The following is an 18,894-nucleotide window of genomic DNA, read 5'->3' on the forward strand; positions in this document are numbered from 1 at the left end:
TCAAATATAAATTACAACATCTTCTCAGCCATTGATTCATCAATTACAATATTATTAACTAGGACTCCACTCAATTTCCACTGAATTCTACATCTTACACACACAGTATATTACCATATCTCAAAAAATTATTTTGTCTAACATGTTCAATATCAATATAATCTTTGTATTAAAAAAACACTTAATATAATTGAAAATAATGCTTATCTCGCCTGTGTCAGAACATTATTCAGAAGAGCCATAATCTCTACTATAGTTTGATTATTTGCTTCCACTTTTTCTTGGAATAAAATTAGACCATGAAAGGCACAGAAATGCAATAAATAAAAAGCTGTTTTAAAGTAGAAAAACCTCTCATATTCCAAATCTAGAAGCTATGACAAGGGAAATGAAATTAGCTGACACTTAGCAGACGCTTGTCAACATAAGCTGTTCTAATAATCACCTATACAAGTTTTTCCTGCTTTTAATTTCATAACTTCCGTTTGGCATGCTTAATTAGAAATATATTGTATTTTCCAGAAAGATGCCAAAGCTCATTGTCAATTATAAGAAACTTTTACAGAAGATATTTTGTTCCTCTTGTGTATCTAGTTAAATGCAGTCCTCAAATAGCACAGTTACATGCAAATTTGCAAGAAGACCAGCTGTTAATTACCCAGAAAAGAGGGATACAAACACTGAATTAGCACAAAAGTTTTAATCCCAGCTCTGCCATTAATTAGCTGGGTAATCTCTGACAAGTCATGGATGCTCTCCAATACAAATAACCTCAATCTTCCCCCAAAAAAGTGCATTTACCTAGACACAAAATCTCCATGATTTTTCATAGGTATTAAATCATATTTACTCTCTTATTTTGGGTTCAGATCTTTCCCGTTTTGTGATTTATTTGTTTGAGAAGTCTGAGCAATATTATATTATTTTGATGGCTAAACAGGCACATGGAAGTTAAGCTAAAATTCTAAATGTTAAATTCCATATGCTAAAGAGAGATCATTAATCATTATAGGTCACTATTTGACTATCAAAATTATAATATAAACGTGATTAGTAAGAATAATCACTGTTATTTAAAATTAATATTTTTATAGAACAATTTATACTAACGCAGTGAGCTAGGAGCTAGGAAACTCAGTGAGGGGGAGAAGACTCACGAAAAGATTTGTATACCTGCACTTAAAATTTCAATTTTCTTAACAAAATTTTGACACAATATTAATTGCATGCCTTACAGATTATTCCACAGACATTTTGAGAAGATAAAATATATTTAAATGACATAAACTATTAAGGATTCTTTAATAATAATTGGTGGTATGTTTTAGGACATTATTTCCTCAAAAATCAGGAAGCTGTCCTTAGACTTTAGAAGTCATTGTGGCAATGAAATCTACAGTCTCTCTTTCCTTTTACCACCACATTTTTCAGAACCATTTCACTCAAATGTGTCACCAGTTTGCTCTGCAAGTGAATGCAAACTTCCTTCCCTTCAAATGCGAACATCACTCAAACTGTCATTAAGTTTGATCTTTAAGCAATATAAACTGTGGTCCTTGGAATCCCTTGCTAGAATTACAGAGGGAATAGCCGAGGGCAGTATAGAAAGGGAGAATGTGAAGCAGTGTAACACAATACAAAAGTCTCCTAGCCACTCTCCCTATCTCCAGTTCCATTCACCAACCTGTAATCTACTATCTGTTTTGGCACCAAAGATGCTAAAACAAAGATGAAATCAGGCCCTGCCTATGCTTCCACTGGATTCCTGCTTCAATAATAATTAAAATGATTATAAATAATTCAACTTAAAATTAACGGCCCTACTCAATATCAGTCTGATTTATCCATTAACCCATTTTCTATCACTTCCAAGAAACCATTCTCAGAATCATTAATCCATGTGTTCACGAGATTTCATACTTAGCTGTTTTGCTGTGTTCATAGAATCTTCTTGGGAGTACACATCTCTCCTGCCCAGTCTCTTTGTTTTATTGGCAACTCATCCTTGATCAAACTCCTATATTAATCAATTATCCCTGTCTTCACTATCATATAGAAATGAATTCTTCTTTCTATTCTAGAAATTGTCACAATCTGTCTAACTGTTTTATAGAAATTAGTGGACATGTTTCAGGACACTATGTATACTAGCAAAGAGTATGCCTTGCATTGGGGCATTTTGTCAAGGACAAGATGTCCCATCACAAAGCAGCATCCACTGAGTAAGAGAGTTTTTCTAATTCATTTGACTGTGTCATATGTTCAGTAAGCTTCTCTAATTCACCAGGAGAAGGCACTTATATTTCAAATTTATGCAAAGTTTCTGTGTGAGGTAGGCCAGCCCTATGCAAGTTTGCCTTCACTGGTGATATAGTTTGGCTCTGTGTCTCCACCCAAATATCACCTTGAATTGTATTTCCCAAAGTTGGAGGTGGGGTCTGGTAGGAGGTGATTAGATCATGGGGGTGGTTTCTAATGGTTTAGAACCATTCCTCTAGTGCTGTCTCATGATAGAGTTCTCACAAGATCTGGTTGTTTCAAAGTGTGTAGCACCACCCCCTTCCCTCTTTTTCTTTCTCTCTCTCCTGCCAGCCATGTGAAGACATGCATGTTTCTCCTTCTCCTTCTGCCACAATTGTAAGTTTCCTGTGGCCTCCCCAGAAGTGGAAGGCCATACAGCCCGCAGAACCATGAGCCAATTAAATCTCCATTCATTACACATGACCCAGTCTAGGTAGTTCTTTATAGTAGTGTGAGAATGAAGTAATACAGAAAATTGGTACCAGAATTGGGGTATTGCCATAAAGATACCTGAAAATGTGGAAGGGACTTTGGAACTGCGCAGGAGGCAGAGGTTGGAGCCATTTGGAGGGCTCAGAAGGAGACAGGAAGATGAGGGAAAGTTTGGAACTTCATAGAGACTCGTTGAATGGTTGGGACCAAGTGCTGACCACTGCAAGAATGGACTAATACAACTGGAATGTGAGTCCCTTGAGTGCACGGATCATGGCTTTTGCATATGATCACTCTCTCTCTGCCTAGAAAATTGGCTGTATACTGTTGGTGAATTAAACTATGTTGGGAAGAGTGAGCAGAATAATAAAATGAAATTATTGAAATCCAGCTTGAAGGATACAAACTTTTTAAAATGTGATCTAGTCATTCTCTCTATTCCACAACTTCCTTGTAGAATGAGAGGGTCCATAAAAATAGTATTGGTTTTAGAAAGAAGAAATTACTGTTTCCTCAGCTGTGCCATGTCGTGTGAGGTGATATTCCCTAGAGCTAAAATGTTGGTACCTCAGGCATGTGGACTCTTTACAGTCTATCTGATAGTATCACTGATAAGGAACCAAGAGAGTAGCCCAAAAATAAATAACTGGCAATTAGGTACAGAATTCTAATTTTCAGATTTTTCTCTTCATGTTTATCTTGAAAAAGTCTGCAACTGCTTATTGTAGGATGAGGGTTTTCTGGTTAATAGGAGAAAGGAGGGTGGCTGAAGAGCAAAAAGGCCTTGCGGTATGAAGGGAGCTGAGAATCTTTTTAACTTTGTGAGTATATGCCACATTGACAGAGACTTCAAGGTTGACATAATCTGCCCCCATATTGGCAGCAGGCTTTATGAGGTTAACAAATGCTTCAAAGCAATTATAGGCCAAATGGGATTTCATCTTGCCTATGTTTCACCAGGAATTCAGGGGTGTCACCTGTAGGGAGGAGTGTAGTTATCCTCATTCCCCAAAAAAAGAAAAAAGTTGTGACAAATTGAATAAAATAATCAAAGGACAAATGAAATAGGGCTTGCCATTATAAATCATGAAAAATAAAAAAGAAAGCATCCTCAAATAATACTCAGTTCCTCAAGCTATAAATACATCTCTAATAAAACAAAAGTTAGTCTGCCTAAATATAAAATCACATAAAGATTTTAGCATAATATAATGTTTTTACCTTCACATTCAATAAACAAGCAAAATCAATACTGTTAAATTCTGTATTAATGTTATAAACATTCATTATAATTGAAAAAAGTTACACATTCTTGGAAAATATTTAAATATATTCATATTAGAGACTGCCAACTTAATCTCTGCGTCACCAGACACAGGAAGACACAAAAGACTGAGAGAGAATGAAATGACTGATAGTGGAAAGAATCAGACGAGTGGCCCTATTGATTTATGCAAATATATGGGAGATGGCCAAAGTGACATTTAATATACTTAAGAACTGGTGCTTAATACCCTTAGGCTAAATTATTATAGACCATAAATCAACAAGAAAGCCCTGCAGGGTCTTCTACCTGGGAGTGGGCATGCTTTCCCTGTTAACCTCCAACTTGACTTGGCAAGGCTGAAACTCACTTTGGTATATGGCACCCTGGTGTGGGCCTGACCAATTCACATAAGTTATTCTGGGACGCTGACCTCCCTTCTGGCTTCTGCAATTCAGCAATGCTTGGACTTTGGTCTCAGTTTGTTCTAAGCAAGGTTTGTAGACAGAGAACAAAAAAGGCCAGAAGATAAATCTACCAGGTGGAAGGGAGGTTCTGGGTCAAGTCAATAAAAAACACTGAAGGTTTGTTGGGAGCGGGCTGGCTATACCACAGCAAAAGGCTGCAAGTGGAACCCGCTGTTAACTCAGCCCCCAGGTCAGGCATCCTCTTTCATACCCTTGCCTCCCTTACACAGATCAGTTCAGCAATGCCAAGTGGTTTACTGCATAAAAACCCAGGATCACACAGAGTGGGTGTTCACATGCTAGACACTACAGTGAAGACAGAACCCCAAGGTTTTATCAGTAGATGATTGTGTGTTTTGCAATGTCTGTGTGCTTTGTAAAGGGGTCTGTCAACCCCTCCTCCTAAAAGGTACAATTCATCAGGGACTGGACACTGATTCTGCTTGAAATTCCTCCAGCTAATTTGCTCCATTCCACGTTGGAGCAAAAAATTTTTGGCTCTGTAGCATTTGATAGCATGAATTTTCAGAGCTTTCATGGGTTTCTCCCTTAATTAAGAATTTCTATGATCACTAATGTAAGATTTGTAAAACTATTCTGTTTTCAAATAGTTGTTCCTTAAATCTTTTCAACTTTATTTGAAAATTCAAACAGAACAGCCAAAATGAATGAAATAGTCTTTGCTTGATAACAGTGTTGGTAGCAATGTTTCAATTTTATACATGGAAAACTATCAAGTAGAGGTCTAATTTCAGTTTTCGATAGGTGTTTTTTGTTGTTGTTGTTGTTGTTTTTTGAGACAGTGCCTCACTCTGTTGCCCAGGCTACAGTGCAGTGGCATGATCTCAGCTCACTGCAGCCTCCACTTTCCAGGCTCAAGCAATTCTCCTGCCTCAGCCTCCTGAGTAGCTGGGACTACAGGTGTGTGCCACCATGCCCAGCTGATTTTTGTATTGATAGTAGAGAAGGGGTTTCACCATGTGGCCAGGATGGTCTCGAACTCCTGACCTCAGGTAATCTGCCCGCTTTGGCTTCCCAAAGTGCTGGAATTACAGGCTTGGGCCACTGCACTCGGCCAACAGATGGTTCTTAATGGTAAAGCAGTTATGGCCCGTTTAAAAAGAACAGTAGCGGTGTTTGGTTTTTTGTCTTTGTGATAGTTTGCTGAGAATGATGGTTTCTAGCTTCATCCATGTCCCTACAAAGGACATGAACTCATCAATTTTTTATGGCTGCATAGTATTCCATGGTGTATATGTGCCACATTTTTGTTCTCACTCATAGGTGGGAACTGAACAATGAGAACACATGGACACAGGAAGGGGAACATCACACACCGGGGACTGTTGTGGGGTGGGGGGAGGGGGGAGGGATAGCATTAGGAGATATACCTAATGCTAAATGATGAGTTAATGGGTGCAGCACACCAACATGGCACATGTATACATATGTAACAAACCTGCACGTTGTGCACATGTATCCGAAAACTTAAAGTATAATAATAATAAAAAAATAAAAAAAGAAAAAAAGAAATATTAAAATACACACACACACACACAAAGAACAGTAGCTAACTAGGTGAGCTTGCATGTTTGGTTAACTATTACATTTTTTAATATAATAAACAATGTGTAAAACGATAGATCTTCATGTAAGAAACATTAATTCAATGCAATACCTTGTATTGAGGGCATTGTTTCACAATTGATAGCAGTATAATTTCAAGATTATTGTTTTATTTTAATGTTTTCTCTGACAAGGACAAAACATACGTAAGCAAGATTTAGTTTTTAGTAAATTGAGAGAACATGTCAATTATAATTTGATTAATTATATTAAATTTGTGTAAGCTAATATTAATATTCCAATAGACTAAGTCAAAGAATAAAATCAACCTTGTTACTATGCTATTGAGAATTAACTCTAGTATTTTGTTGGGTTATATTACAAATTAATATACAAAAGTGATTGTGAAGTATTTGATCAAACTACTGGTCACAATATAGTTATTACATTTCACAAATTTTATATATGCAGGAATTTACTTAAATCCTGAACTCCTTTAAAATAATTTAACAAACAAGTTTCAGCATTACTATAAAAATGCATTTTTTTCCTTCTAAGTGGTAATTTTAAGTGTAAAATTAAACTATATTTTACATTTCTGATAGGCTATATTATTTTTCACATGTAAATAATGCCATAGACACCAGGTAAGTACAATACCTCTTTCCAATTACCATTTTTCACTGAAAATATATTCAATTTAGTGTACACATAATGATGATAAATTTGGGACTACATCTTGGGGGTTATAAATTTCTTTCTAAGGTTAACACATGGCAGTGTCTCTCTGGAAGCAGGTAATGCCATAAATCTTCCCTCAGTGATGGCTCTAACTCTCTCTCTCTTTCTCTCTCACATCTGTCCCTCTCCCCCTCTCTAACTCTCTCTGTCTCTCTCCCTTGCTAGTTTTGAAAATGTAGGTGGCATGGATCCCAGAACCATAAGGAAATGAATTTTGCCAACAAATTGAGGGAGTTTGGAAGCAGATCCTTCCTCAGTTGAACCTCTGAAGAGAATCCAGCTCTGGTCATTCCCTCGAATGGAGACTTGATAGACTGTCCTCGGAATATCTATATAGGTCATACCTGAACCTGTGACATACAGTAACTGTGAGATAATAAGTATGTCTTGTTTTAAGCCACCTGGTGTGTGATAATTTGTTACGAAGCTATGGATAATTAATACAAATAGAGCCACAAAAGGTCACTCTGCTCCCATGGGACTGCTTTATGCAGCTATTATAAAATTTACCCACAACTAGTGTAACTGTGGATATTCTTGAGGATAAGCTCTTTGCTTAGTAACTTGAGAGCTGAAATCATCCACAATTCTAGAGTCTCCAGTTGCCTTCAAGTCACCTGCTGTTGGTTACTCCATTAAAGTGGCAGCTCGTGATAAACACACAGATCACAATTCTGTTCTCACCTTTTTGTTGCTCAGGATGATGACACAGTAGCGCACGTGCATGTTAAAGGGAAGAAAGCGGAGCTCTAGGCTTGAAGTTCCTTTCACTCCCAGGTGAACACTATGCATGGAGCAGAAGAACTCTCTGAGAAAAGTGGACTTAATTGCTAGCAAAACATAAACAGAGATTGTTGACATATAATTTTGTAAGTGCTGTTCATTTAGTGATTAAAGTTTTGGTATCAAAAAATGTTCATAACATTAGCATGTAAGATTACAAGATGATATATACATTTGTTAATGAAAATATAGTGACCCTAGATCAACCTTGTTATGAAACAATGCTTAATTATGACCCTCTATAAAGATTCCTTAATACATAACTTCATTATGAAGAATTTCACTACTGTGTAAAATTAGCCAGGATATATGAAACAAAGTTTGTCTGGACATGTTTTAAAACTGCTAGATAGATAAATGGAGCTCCATGGCACAATAGGTTAGTGTGCCATACTTAGATAAATAAACATATAGATAATACATCCTTTGTTTCCAGTTTAAGTTATCCATTGTACCCTGTGAAACATTGCATAGTCCACACAAATTTGAAGATTCTTGGATGAAAACAAGCAATGGGGAAAGGATTCCCTATTCAATAAATGGTGCTGGCTAGCCATATGTAGAAAGCTGAAACTGGATCCCTTCCTTACACCTTACACAAAAATTAATTCAATATGGATTAAAGACTTACATGTTAGACCTAAAACCATAAAAACCATAGAAGAAAACCTAGGCAATACCATTCAGGACATAGGCATGGGCAAGGACTTCATGTCTAAAACACCAAAAGCAATGGCAACAAAAGCCAAAATAGACAAATGGGATCTAATTAAACTAAAGAGTTCTGCACAGCAAAAGAAACTACCAGCAGAGTGAACAGGCAACCTACAGAATGGGAGAAAATTTTGCAACCTACTCATCTGACAAAGGGCTAATATCCAGAATCTACAATGAACTCAAACAAATTTACAAGAAAAAAACAAACAACCCCATCAAAAAGTGGGCGAAGGACATGAACAGACACTTCTCAAAAGAAGACATTTATGCAGTCAAAAAACACACGAAAAAATGCTCATCATCACTGGCCATCAGAGAAATGCAAATCAAAACCACAATGAGATACCATCTCACACCAGTTAGAATGGCCATCATTAAAAAGTCAGGAAACAACAGGTGCTGGAGAGGATGTGGAGAAATAGGAACACTTTTAAACTGTTGCTGGGACTGTAAACTAGCTCAACCATTGTGGAAGTCAGTGTGGTGATTCCTCAGGGATCTAGAACTAGAAATACCATTTGACCCAGCCATCCCATTACTGGGTATATACCCAAAGGATTATAAATCATGCTGCTATAAAGACACATGCACACGTATGTTTATAGCGGCACTATTCACAATAGCAAAGACCTGGAACCAACCCAAATGTCCAACAACGATAGACTGGATTAAGAAAATGTGGCACATATACGCCATGAAATACTATGCAGCCATAAAAAAAGGATGAGTTCATGTCCTTTGTAGGGACATGGATGAAGCTGGAAACCATCATTCTCAGCAAACTATCACAAGGACAAAAAACCAAACACCGCATGTTCTCACTCATAGGTGGGAAGTGAACAATGAGAACACATGGACACAGGAAGGGGAACATCACACACCAGGGACTGTTGTGGGGTGGGGGGACGGGGGAGGGATAGCATTAGGAGATATACCTAATGCTAAATGACGAGTTAATGGGTGCAGCATACCAGCACGGCACATGTATACATATGTAACCAACCTGCACGTCATGCACATGTACCTTAAAACTTAAAGTATAATAATAATAAAATTTAAAAAAATAAATAAATAAAAAATAAATAAATAAACATGTCCACACATTATTTGATATTGCCTTAAATATGATGATGTAGTGGGCCAGCCTTAGTGACTTGATCCTTACAAATCGTATGCTAGAATGCAGCAAAAGTGAAGCAGTGTGATTTTTGACACTAGATCAAATAATGTAACTCAATTCTGCCAATTCTTTCTTTTTTGGCTCACCTCACTTTAGAACTTAACGAGATCCCATAAAGAAGCCTGGGCCACATGGAGAAGCCATGAGTAAGTGTTCAGGCCAAGCGCCCCAGCAGAGGTCCCAAACAAAAGGCAGCATTAACAGCCAGACATGTGAGTGAAGAAGACTTTGAAAGCACTCAAGCCCCAGCCTCCATTTCACCGTGAGCTAGAGTCACACAGCTAAGCCCAGTCACCCCAGATGTATGAGAGATAACCATTATTATTAATTTTTGCTGTTTTATGCCAGTATATTTGGGGTGGTTTGTTCTACAGCTCTAGATAACCAGAACATTCCTATGTCCATTTGTTCTACCGATCATTATATCCATCTTTTCTAGATGTATAGTTATTTCATAAAGTAATTTTATGAAATAAAATGCTCCCCTTACAACTCTAAACTTGGTGATACCTGTCCCCAAAATAAGTTTAAACAATTTGGAATAAGCCAGAAGAGACATACAGGCCATATATCTAAACACATTTTTTGTACATTGGAGGGAAGTAGACTGGCAGTGAAAGGAGAGATGTGTGCAGAGTTGTCCAAAGGGTCATCGAGGGAAAAGACTCAGGACCTATGCTTCAGCCTCAAATCAGCCAGCAATCCCCAGGGCTTACCACTCTGTCTATCCTTGTAACCATCCCTGTTGAATATTTCATTTCATATTATGATTTGCACATAAAAATCAGACATGAAAACAAAAACTTTTATTTAGGTACTCACAGGTATGTAAGACATTTGAGGAATCGCAACAGCCCTGATCAGTGTCACTCCCACTGCTACTCATATCATCACTGACACAAGAAAATAGGAAAACAACATCAACAACACAAACAAAACTCAAAAACAATTCTTCATATTCGTTAAATCATATAGAGCCTTGAAAGTTATGGCTAAGTACAAATGATATGAAAAGACCATAGATATATTTCAAATATTATTTGATGTTCACATTGTTTTAGAAATTAAAAAACATAAAAATACAAAAAGAAAACTAACAAACATCCATATTTCCACCACTCTTTTCAAAAAATTGATAAAATAATTATTTTTCCCTTTAAAATAAGTACTATAGAGAAGTGCAAATTTGATAATAATAGAAACCCTAATCCAAAGACTCAAAACGTGGATGATCTCAATTTAGGACTAAATAGGTACTTTTTCCAAAAGTGGTTCTAGAAATTGCTTTCTTGATAAAATTTCCTTCTCTAAGTTTACTTTTTCCACATTTGCTTGTTTCTTAGAAAGGTATAAGAAGACTTTGGAATTTGATTAATTTCTGATTGCATTTCTAAAAACAAACTAGCAGATCACAGCCTGAAGCAACTGCCTCCCTTGAAAGGTTCCAGGTCTTCCAGAACCCATCAATTTCACCCATATCACTCTTCTTGTAGTATTCATGATTATTTTGCTCAATAAGCTGTCAATTACTATTTTGGTTTAGAGATATTGATTACCTGAATTTTTTCTGAGAACACAAAACCCCATATTTGCTCACTTTGACATCTGCTTTTCCCTGAATTTGATGCTGTAAAATATTTTGACTCTTTACATGTAAAGTTATTCTAAAGTTATCGATTCCTTTTCACCATTTGATTTTGATGAGTAACACTGTACTGTCTTTTCTTTACACCACATTTGTAATGGGGTTACTTACCACTTCTTACAGTTATTCTGTGGCTTAATTATACTCACAGGTATTCTGGTTAGCACTGTAAATTATATCTTTTTTTAAAAAAGGTAATACCTTTTTAAAATAAAAACATTTATTATTTTACGTAATTCGCAGGTTTGATAAACATTTTAACACTGCTATAGACACAATAGATGGATATCTTAGCATTTATAAGGGAGACCATACAGAATAGAAATAATAACAAAGACTGCTTATTATTCTCCGTATTTGGCTCCATTGCTATTTCTTTGATATTGGAGCTCTGGGTAGAAAGCCTGATTAAAATATACAGATAATTTCCAAACATCATTTTGTTCAATCCTTGTAATCTCTAGTTCAATCATTTTTATTATAGTGAGTAGAAAAGCAGACCAATTTGGGCTTCATATCTTTTTCCTTGTCTTTACCTATTTTGTTGGAAACAAGAAATCACAGTTGCCTCATCCCCAAAAAGAGACTCTCAAACCCAGAACAATTGATTGACTGTTTAAGCTAAAGATAGATAGAACACATTGCAGACCTAGATATTTGTTTTGACTTGCTTATGAATCCAATGGTTATCATGATTACAAAAGACATCAGAAAATAATTTGATGAAATAATTTGACTGGAAAAATTCTATTTTACCTGATGAATGTTTCTGAGTCTAGAAAGCCAGTGACAAATCTAACATTTTTACAAAACTTCAGGGTCCCAAAGACAGAATGGAAAAGAACTTTATTTACCTTTTTGTTAATCCTTGCACCTCAGTCCACACTACCCCTTTCTAAATGCTCATAAACTATTGTTGAATTAAAAGAAGAGTAAGTCTTTAATCTTAGGGAAAAAATAGAATCAAAAGAGGCTAAAATTATTTTAAAAATACTGTAGAACAACCAATGAAATATTTCCTGCTAACCCGGTAGTCGCCCAGAGTCAGGGAGTGGAAACTACTTTTGAGGTGTGAAGGGGTAATATTTCTTTTTCCTCTGCAGTAGTGGTATGTATCTCTTTTCAAGCTAAAATGATAAAAATGGCATTGGATTGATTCACTTAAGGGTATGACTGAATCAACCCAAAAAGTGATTTCCTACTCAAACCTCTACCAAAAGGGTTAGGAAGATGTTTATCATAAGCCTTCATGAAGTTAATTCAGGACAGACATTCAAGGCTGTATCTCAACCAAATAGCAAAACGTCTGGTTCAAGTCTAGTTTTGATGTATCATGCCCTTTAAATGCCACATGCGTCATGAAAACTAGAGAGATTAAGTTTTAGATTCATTCTATCTTGATATATATATATATATAGGTGTTTCTCAATAAAAGTCCCAGTGGATATCTAGAGGCTAGTAAAAATGAAATATTTGCTGTTTTTTGCACCACCTTGACCCCTAAGCAGTTGAGAAGTGTCTAAAGCAAAGAGTCCTAAGATAGAAGGGCGGAGTTGATCTACAAATTTGAATGGGGAAAAAATTTCAGCTTGACATCCACTAACTTAACAACAATTTAAATCAAACCACAGTAGTATTAAGCATACCTATGATTTGGTCACCAAATAATCACAGATATATTTATATCACATCTCAGTTCATATCTTAAGATATTATTTATGTCCATCACTGCTTTTAAAGTATAGTAGGCATTAACTTCACCATTATGTCTGTTAATAAAGAAGTATATATTTTATTATATTACACTCTTAAAATATTTTGATAATCTATCATAATATTCATTTCCTTTGTGCCATGGACTGCATGGTGCCCTTCACACCCAAATTTATATGTTAAAATCCTAACCACCAATGTGACTATATTTGGAAGTGAGAAATATTAAGGGGGTAATTAAGCTTTACTGAGATCACAAGGGCCTTGATCCAATAGAATTAGTGTTCTTATAAGTAGAGATAAATGAGAACTCTCTCTCTTTGCCCATTCTCACATGTAGAAGAGGTCATGTGAGCACATAATAAGATGGCAGCCATCTACAAGCCACCAGAAGAGGACACAGAATAAACTCTATCTTGCAGCACCTGGATAATGGACTTCCCAGCCTCCAAAACCATGAGAAATAAATTTGTGTTATTTAAACCATCCAGTCCATAGTATTTTGTTATGGCAGCCCATGCAGACTAAGATAGTCTTAATCCTTACATCTTATCTTATGTGTTTAGAAAACACTACTCTTCAAAGTGCAATTGCCTTCATGAGAACCAAAGAGCCTGATAACATTTTCAAAAGTTAAGAAATCCTAATCTAGAAGAATAGGATCATGGAAGATAACTACCATACTTGGCCTTCAATTCACTCTGCTTTCTTTAGAGACTAGCTACTATAGACTGAAGGTGCTTCCCCTGCCCTGACCCCCTCAATTCATTTGTTGAAATCTAATCCCCAGTTTCATGGTATTAAGAGGTGGGGTCTTTGAGAGGTGAAGACCTGTCAAAGGTCAGAAAAGTGGAGTCTTCATGGATGAGATAAGTGCCCTTATAAAAAAGACTCCAGAAAGCTCCCTCACCCTTTCTGCCAGGTGAGCATGCAGCAAGAAGACTGTCATCTATGAACCAGGAATGTGGCCCTTACCAGACACCGAATCTGCCAGTGCCTTTATCTTGGACTCCCCAGCCTCCCAGCCTCCAGAACTGTGCGAAATAAATATTTGTTGTTTAAGCCCCTCAATCTGTAGTATTTTGTTATAGCACCCTAACAGACTAAGACACTTGCTTAATTCTAATTGTTCCTAATTATTCAGTATAGTAAAAATAAATATTTTAAAATCATGAGTCTGCAGAATCCAGCTTTTTTTTTTTTTTTTTTTTTTTTTGAGATGGAGTTTTGCTCTTGCTGCCCAGGCTGGAGTGCAATAGCATGATCGTGGCTCACTGCAACCTCCGCCTCCCAGGTTCAAGCAATTCTCCTGCCTCAGCCTCCCGAGTAGCTGGGATTACAGGCATGAGCCACCACGCACAGCTAATTTTGTATTTTTAGTAGAGAGAGGGCTTCACCATGTTGGTCACGCTGGTCTCGAACTCCCGACCTCAGGTGATCTGCCTGCCCCAGCCTCCCAAAGTGCTGGGATTACAGGTGAGCCACTGCAACCAGTCTTTTTTTCTTTTTTTTTTAAACAAAAATCAAGACCCAGAAAATTATCTCTATCAGGGCCTTCTTTCATTTTTGGCTGCAATTCTGAGCCAAGCTCTTCTGAGACATAGAGATTAATGATGAAGCCCCTAAGCTCATGGAGCATACAGTCTACAATAAAACATAGGTTTGTGAGAAATACTTTCAAAGCAGAATGATAAACACTTTATTACCTTTTCAACACTAATTCCTATGCTCCTATATTGGCCCTGCAGTTTACATGTCTTTTATTTCCCCTTGCATGCCACTACCCTTTGCTTCTGGAGTTCCCTCCACCCATGTTCCTATGCTCATAGGAAAGTTATCCTCCTTCTCTAGATTCTGGCCATCAAGATCTTACTCATATTTCAGGTCACAATTTGTTTATAATAAGAGATAATACCAAAATACTTCTTTTAAAATGTCTTCTCTTCCATGAAATTCTCCATAATATCTAGATAGTAATATTCGTAAGCAATGAGATCATAGAGTATTTTTGTCATCTAATACTTTCATCTAATACTAACAAATACTTTCTTCACTGTAAAACTTCCTCCACTGGTAGGGATTTTTGTTTTCTGCTTGGTGATTGGTTCCTCGAGGGCCAGATATGTGACTTATTTATCTTTATGTTTTTCCAGTGCCTGAGTTGCCACTTAATAAGAATATGTTGAACGATTAAATAACTCAATATTGCTGGGAAAAAAAAAGCAGGTCTTATAACCATTAGAAATAATTGCCAAAGTACTCATTTCTGAGCGCAGCTGTTGCATTCATTAATTTCAAGGTTTGGCTAAAATCAGTTGCCTACGCTGATACGTTCCGGATAATTCCTTTGGGTTTCATTAGAATAAGAACTTACTAAATGCTCTCACTATCTATGCTCATGGATCATGTCCCCACAAAGTAAAATGTGTGATGAATATAAAGTTTTATGATTCATGTGGTTCCAAACAGGTTATTTTATAATATATGTATCTGATTGCTTACAAAGAGCAGCTCATGGAGGCTTTTTAAATAGAAAAGTCTATCATTATTTTAAAGCCAGTTTAACAATGCTTACTATTTCATACTTTACTACTCACCTAAGAAGAGAAAATGTATTATTTGGAGAGATATTAGCTGATGTGAATCTGAGGAGGAGTATCAGTTAATAGTATAGGCTAGGTCATGCTGCAATAACATACAACCTCATGTATCAATGGATTAGCACAATAGTTTATTCCTTGCTAATGCTACATGTTTATCAAGGTGGAGGGTACACTCAGGGATCCTTGGTGAAGGAGGCTCCTTTCTTCTTTATTTTTATTTTTTGAAATAGGGTCTCACTCTGTCACCTAGGCTGGAGTGCAGTGGCACAATCTCATCTCACTGCAACCCCTGTCACCCAGGCATAAATGATTCTCATGCCTCAGCCTACCAAGTAGCTGAGATGACCACCAGTAGTGGCACCCGCCACTATGTCCAGCTAATTTTTGTATTTTCAGTAGAGACAGGGTTTCACCATGTTGCCCAGGCTGGTCTTGAACTCCTGAGCTCAAGTTATCTGTCAACCTCAGCCTCCCAAAGTGCTGGGATTACAGGCGTGAGCCACCATGTCTGACCAGGAGGTTCCTTTCTATATGTGTTTCAATGATAGTTGTGGCAGGAGAAGGGAACATGAAAAATTTCTCACTGGTTCTTAAAGCTACCATTTGGAAATAACATACAGCACTTCTCCTCACACACCATTGGCCAAATAGGCTATATATTGACACATAAATTCCACATTGGTGGAGAAGTGCAATATTACCATGAGCCTAAGTAGAGGAAAACAGGAACATTTCAGAAAACCTCTTTTAAAAATCCAGTTCATCTATGGAGTTTTTTTTAAACATTTTCTTGTTTTACTTGCTACCATGCTGATTAAACATAGAGATTATACTAAGATTTTATTGAGACAATATAATGATTTTTATATGGTGGATTGCATAAGAAAATTAATCATAGAGGCACTATTATCGACTTTCATTCTGGCCATGATTTAAAATTCATGTTATTAAATTTCAGTTTGTATATGGAAATCTCTTCAAGACAAACAATAAAAGGCTTTTAAAAGTAATGTGTAACATTACTAAGTATTATTTTATTAAGACATATTTAAAGATAGAAATGCCTCATTATGCCAAAGAAGCCAGATTGATGAAATATTAGATCATTTTGTGCTACTTGCGGATAAAAGTCTTTGTGTCCCTTCATGGTGGAGACTTGGTTAACTACTCCAATAATCGTTTTCCTTTTCTCCTCACTGACACAACCCTAATTTTATTTAGATGTGTATGGAGAAAGGAGGTTTCCCAGTCTTTCTTCCAGCTAGGTTTGGTCATTTAATTAAAATCTGGCCAATGGGCTACAAACAGAAGTGCTGTGTGGTATTTCTGGCAAACTTCCCTAATAGAAAAAGGGCACACTCTTATCCTTGTGCATCTTCCTTTCCATTGCCTAAGAAGTGGATTTTGATTGTTGGAGCTCTGGATAGTTTAATCAATCCGTCAGAAACTGAATACAGATTTTCGTGCTACATGATCTAGAGTCTGGAGGTGTTATACAGGAAGCAGGCAGAATTCCAGATGAAGGAGCCATAGTAACTTCTTCTCTTTAGAACTGTCAGAAAAACAACCTTTTGCATGTGAACTTAAGACTACTTTATCTCAATTCAACATACGGATTTGGGCCTCAGCCATCATCTCATGCTAGTCCCTAAATGATAAACCAAGAGCTTGCGTTAAGTGACAAGCCCTCTTTCTTGAGAAACTTCGTGGCTTTTGCCTTTATAAGAATTGCCCTTGCCTTTGATTTAGGAGACAGTCTTCACAGGGGTACACATCAGTAAATCCCCAGTATTTTAAATGTATGGCTCTGAGTTATTCTTGGAGAGTTAATCTGCGTGAGCCTGACTGCTCTATTTGGGATCAATGTTCTCTCTGACTCAACACTCAATGTCTCAGCATATTTAAGTTTTTCTTGGCTGTTGTTTTGTTTTGTTTTTCATCACAGAAAGGCTTGAGAGAAGAACTAAGGAAGTATAGCATTATAAATAAAATGTATGACACTAATTAGAAAGAATGATCAATAATGCTTGGGACCATGACAGACACACTTCTTAAGCTATATTTCATGCTGAATTGGTAATTATTTGGGATGAGTACTTCCAAGGTTTCCTTTCCTGGAAAAATTAAATTATAAATGCTTTTATAATTGTTTGCTCTATTTTCTTTTTGATTTGGGGAGCATACCACAAAATGATAACCTTACTTGTAGCTTTAGATTCTATGGCTTCAATAATCCCAGAACTCTGGATCTAATCAAACCCATTCCAGAGTATTATATAAAGAAAAACATGATAAATTTGAGATGCAGAAATCATATTTTGTATTCTAAATCCTGAAATTGTACTCAATTTTTCTGTTTATTACACTGATTCAATTTTGAGTTATTTATACTCACAGATACCTACAGTGTTACTTCAAGATCTGACTCTAATTTACCATATACTATAAATTTTACACAATTAACGTGAAGAAGTTATTTGAAGTCCATTCAGGCAAAATCTACAATCACAAAGCAGCCACTTAATCAAGAAGAATCAAGGGGCTAAAAAGATAAAAATCTAGGAGAACTGTTTACAGAAGAGTTTTCAGCAATACTTCAGTAAAACTTAAATTTCACATCTACAAAGAAATTAACATAAAATACCTACAATCCTCTTATTCTTTTGGTATCTTTAATGCTACTTTATAGGTCAATACATCAATTCATATTTTATTGTTCACTAAAGCATAATGTGAAAGCAAGACTTCAAAAGCCCTAGGTAAGCATGACATTGGCATTCAATAAAATAAATGCAGTGAGACAAAAATGGTTTCTTCTTTAATAACTTTTCTCACAGAATAACCATTGAAGGAATCAAACATCTCACAATAGATGCAACTCATACAATCTCCCAAAAGTGTTAAGTTAAATACAAGTCACTTTTGAAAAAAAAAAAACTATACTCATTTTAATCTTAGCAAGATCTGTATAAGCACTTTAATGGTTTCTAATGACACTGGGAATTCCTGTCATCTAAATTGTCAAATTCTTGCCCCTTGATACATTTTTGGATCTAAAAGGATGATATTGATGCTGTCAAGCACTATACAAAGACAAACAAGGGTGTGAAATAAACTAAAAACATAGTAGTAATGGTCAACATAGGGATGCATTTCATTAATAGACATCTACATTATTTTCTCTCTACTTAACTTTCTTTAACCTTGATAACATTGTTTTTAATTGTACTTAACTTTATATAGTGATTCTATGGTGTAAAATAGAGGAGCAACATAAAGCAATCAATTTTTTAAAAATCCTGTTTCTTTATTCAGCAAATTTCTTTATAAACTAAATATAGCCCTCATAAAGTAGGTAGAATAAATTTAAATACTGTCAATCCTCATTATCCACGAATTCCATATTTGCAAATCCACCTACTTCCTAAAATGTATTTGCAACCCCAAAATCAATACTCATGGTGCTTTCATGGTGTTAAAAG

General features: G+C 36.2%; 1 protein-coding gene across 1 annotated transcript in view; it reads right to left on the reverse strand.

Annotated features, from left to right (window-relative positions):
- Positions 1-18,894, reverse strand: part of LOC115834255 (cilia- and flagella-associated protein 47-like) — a gene marked incomplete at its 3' end in the record, with an annotated part of 77,386 nt that overhangs the window by 33,408 nt on the left and 25,084 nt on the right. The window contains exon 4 of the mRNA XM_030809001.1: positions 7,456-7,555. Within this exon, the coding sequence (XP_030664861.1) occupies positions 7,456-7,555 (100 nt within the window). The remainder of the gene's footprint in view (positions 1-7,455; positions 7,556-18,894) is intronic.

The sequence above is a fragment of the Nomascus leucogenys genome, unplaced genomic scaffold, assembly GCF_006542625.1.
Source record: "Nomascus leucogenys isolate Asia unplaced genomic scaffold, Asia_NLE_v1 000804F_88330_qpd_obj, whole genome shotgun sequence".
In the NCBI taxonomy this organism is placed as follows: domain Eukaryota; kingdom Metazoa; phylum Chordata; class Mammalia; order Primates; family Hylobatidae; genus Nomascus; species Nomascus leucogenys.